This window comes from Bombina bombina, chromosome 12 (assembly GCF_027579735.1).
Source record: "Bombina bombina isolate aBomBom1 chromosome 12, aBomBom1.pri, whole genome shotgun sequence".
NCBI classification, from domain to species: Eukaryota; Metazoa; Chordata; class Amphibia; order Anura; family Bombinatoridae; genus Bombina; species Bombina bombina.
The window spans coordinates 47,892,722-47,896,292 of record NC_069510.1 but is presented as its reverse complement, the minus strand read 5'-3'; the positions used below and the strand labels follow the sequence as shown (position 1 = coordinate 47,896,292).

At 43.9% G+C, this 3,571-nt stretch overlaps 1 protein-coding gene across 1 annotated transcript; it reads right to left on the bottom strand.

The window, feature by feature from the left end:
• Positions 1-722: 722 nt before the first annotated feature.
• Positions 723-2,282, bottom strand: LOC128642657 (dual specificity tyrosine-phosphorylation-regulated kinase 2-like). The gene has a single exon (XM_053695440.1). It carries the CDS (start codon positions 2,280-2,282, stop codon positions 723-725), a length of 1,560 nt encoding a protein of 519 aa, XP_053551415.1.
• Between the last annotated feature and the right edge of the window lie 1,289 nt (positions 2,283-3,571).

Genomic DNA, 3,571 nt, shown 5'->3' with positions numbered 1-3,571 from the left:
CCTCCCCCTCCCTTGGGCTATGTTCCCCCCTTCCTCCCCCCCCCCCCCCTTGGGCTATCTTCCCCCCTTCCTCCCTCCTCCCCCCCCTTGGGCTATCTTCCCCCCTCCCCCCCTTGGGCTATCTTCCCCCCTTCCTCCCCCCCCTTGGGCTATCTTCCCCCCTTCCTCCCCCCCCTTGGGCTATCTTCCCCCCTTCCCCCCCCCCCTTGGGCTATCTTCCCCCCTTCCCCCCCCCCTTGGGCTATCTTCCCCCCTTGGGCTATCTTCCCCCCCCCTTGGGCTATCTTCCCCCCTTCCCCCCCCCCCCTTGGGCTATCTTCCCCCCTCCCCCCCCTTGGGCTATCTTCCCCCCTTCCTCCCTCCTCCCCCCCCCTTGGGCTATCTTCCCCCTCCCCCCCCCCTTGGGCTATCTTCCCCCCTCCCTTCCCCTTGGGCTATCTTCCCCCCTCCCCCCCCCCCCCCTTGGGCTATCTTCCCCCCTCCCCCCCCCCCCTTGGGCTATCTTCCCCCCTTCCCCCCCTTTGGGCTATCTCCCCCCCCCTTTGGCTCTCTTCCCCCCCCCCTTTGGCTATCTCCCCCCCCCCCTTTGGCTCTCTCCCCCCCCCCTTTTTAGCTCTCTCCCCCCTCCTTTGGCTCTTCCCCCCCCCCTCTTTGGCTCTCTCCCCCCTCCTTTGGCTCTTTAAAGCTTTGGTGTGTTCTTATAGCTTTAGCTTTAGTTTTTCTTAAATCCAAGGATGTTTGAATGCTTCATTCGGGGTCATGCGAAGAGTAGGATCCCACGTTAAGCATTTTTTCAGAAAGTCCAAAAACAGGGCATCTTCGCAGCCTTTTAAAGCCTGCACCCAATCTTTGCTTCCAGGGGAGCCTCTGAATTGTCCTCGTCTGGTATAACCACCCTGGAGTTGCGTAGAACCATCTTGCAAGGTTGTAACTTTGCAATACAGAGACTTGATGTCAAAAAAATTATTGGTTCGTTTTGAAGAATTCAGAAGGTTTTGGGATGGCATTCCCAATAGCTCAATCATGCATGCGAGTAGATCATTATCATTATCATCGCTGCAAAAGAGTATCTCTCCAGTTAGGAGCTCGGCTAAGATACATCCGAAGCTCCACATATCTACTGGAGTTCCACAGTTGCCTCCAAGAAGGACCTCTGGTGCTCGGTAGTATACAGTCTGTAAAGGGTATTGATGCTGGTGTTCATATTGGCTGCAGCCAAAGTCAATAACCCTAATGTCAAGTCCGGTATTTTGTTGTCTCAATAAAATATTTTCAGGCTTTAGGTCACAGTGCATAATGCCATGTCTTTTCAAAGTATATAAGCACTGTAGGATTTCTAGAGCAAACATCTTTACCAATGTCAGACTAAAGCCCTTAAATTCCTTTCTCTTCATTAGTTCATAAAGTTCCATGTCCAGCAGTTCAAATGACATACACACATGATTACGGAAGGTGAATGTATCCATCATGTGCACTACATTAAATGTGTTGTCTTTGTCCAGTTTCCGTAACTGTTGTAATATGTTTATTTCCTCTTCAGCTTGGAGGCGAAAAGCTTCTTCATTTCTGATCATTTTTAAAGCCACATGTTGTTTCAGTTTGTGGTCAAAGGCCTTGATGACTTCTCCATAGCCTCCTTTACCAAGTACCTTTTCAATTTGATATCTGTAGGCAATGTGGTCATTTGGTGTCTGCTTGTAGAAGCCCAGTTGGTTATCATATCCATTGTTTCTGCCTCCAATTACACCATGAAGTTTATCTGCATTCTGGCCCCAATAATATATTTCCATGTAACTGACAATTTCTTGGTGTTCCATGGTTGTCAGCTCACTCCTGTGGAGCCTCATTACCTGTCCTGGAGTTAAGTTTGAAGCAATGAGAGCATCATCTTTTAATGATTGTATGGAAGTGCCCTCTTTGCAGTAGTTAAGATCAGAGACTGAATCTACTACATTTGCTTCATCAGCGTTCTTCTGTGTATCATCTTCAGTCAGATTGACGATGTTTCCAGCTTGCTCCTGTTGATCTCTCACATTCTTTTTACGATGGTAATGTTTGTAGATCCACCAACACCCAGCAAGGGCAAGGACTCCAGGTACAGCAAATTTGATCAATTTTTTTAAGGGTGGTGTCATTTTACAAGTTTTTTTTATGGAGCACTGGGTCAGAAATGACTGAATAGGGTGAATCTTGCTCTCTGACTCCTGAGTGATTGCAAATGGAATTATGACATCACAGATATTCACTTTGAAAAATATTTCTTTAGCAATATGTATTTGCATATTGTGATGTCACAGAGTGCTGTCAAAGAAAAAATCACCAGTTTTGACTGGTTATAGGAAGTTGAGAAAGGATTTACTCAAGTTAAAGGGACAGTCTACTCCAGAAATGTTGTTGTTTAAAAAGATAGATAATCCCTTTATTACCCAATCCCCAGTTGTGCATAACCAGCACAGTTATATTAAAGGCACACTAAACCCAAATGTTTTCTTTCGTGATTCAGATAGAGCATGCAATTTTAAGCAAATTTCTAATTTAATCCTATTATCAATTTGTCTTCAATCTCTTGCTATCTTTATTTGAAAATGATAAATGCAGCCAGCCCATTTTAGGTTCAGCTTAGTGGAGGCTGACATTTACCCACTAATAAGCAAGCATAACCCAGGTTCTCAACCAAAAATGGGCCGGCTCCTATGCATCACATTCCTGTTGCTTAAAATTGCATGCTCTATCTGAATCATAAAATAAAACATTTGGGTTTAGTATCCCTTTAAGTTAAGTAATTATTTTACATTATTAATAAAATAAACTTTCCAACAGCCAGCATTTAAAGGGGCATGAAGATTAATAGTAAAATGAGCTTCCTGGTTTTAGTTGTTTTTTTTTACCAATTTTTACACCCAAGGGATTCCTCTGTGTGTCTATCAATCAGATCTATATTTGGGCATAGGTTTCATGAATGAGTATTACCTTTACTCAAGGGCCTGAGAGTATCAGTATATATATTTATAGATTTGTGTGCATGCTAGTTCATGTAAATCTATCTGTGTACATATATAAAACATATGACTCTTAAGTGGAAGCCATGTAATCTACTGTCCTAAACTTCTTGACAGAAACTAATATGAATCTTTTTTAAATCTTATAGAAAAAAGAAACATACAGTAGGTTATAAGATTGCGTTAAAAATAGCACACCTGAATAGATAAGCATAATGATCAAATAATATGAATGGAAGTCTGTATAGTTCCTCTGTTGATACAGGCTTTTATAAAGCCTTAGGCCAAGTTTACAGTGGTGTAATCATTTTGGTTGGCCAATAACTATTAATGTAACCACCCTAAAAGCACTTTATCTTCCTATGCAAGCTAAAAATAAGTCTATGGGGTCAATAATTTATGATAGTGCGGACGGAAATGTCCGCCACGCATCGATAAATGCCCACAGCATACGCTGTTGGCATTTATCATTGCACCAGCAGTTCTTGTGAACTGCTGGTGCAATGCCGCCCCCTGCAGATGATTTGCGGCCATTCGGCCGCTAGCAGGGGGTGTCAATCAAACCGATTGTA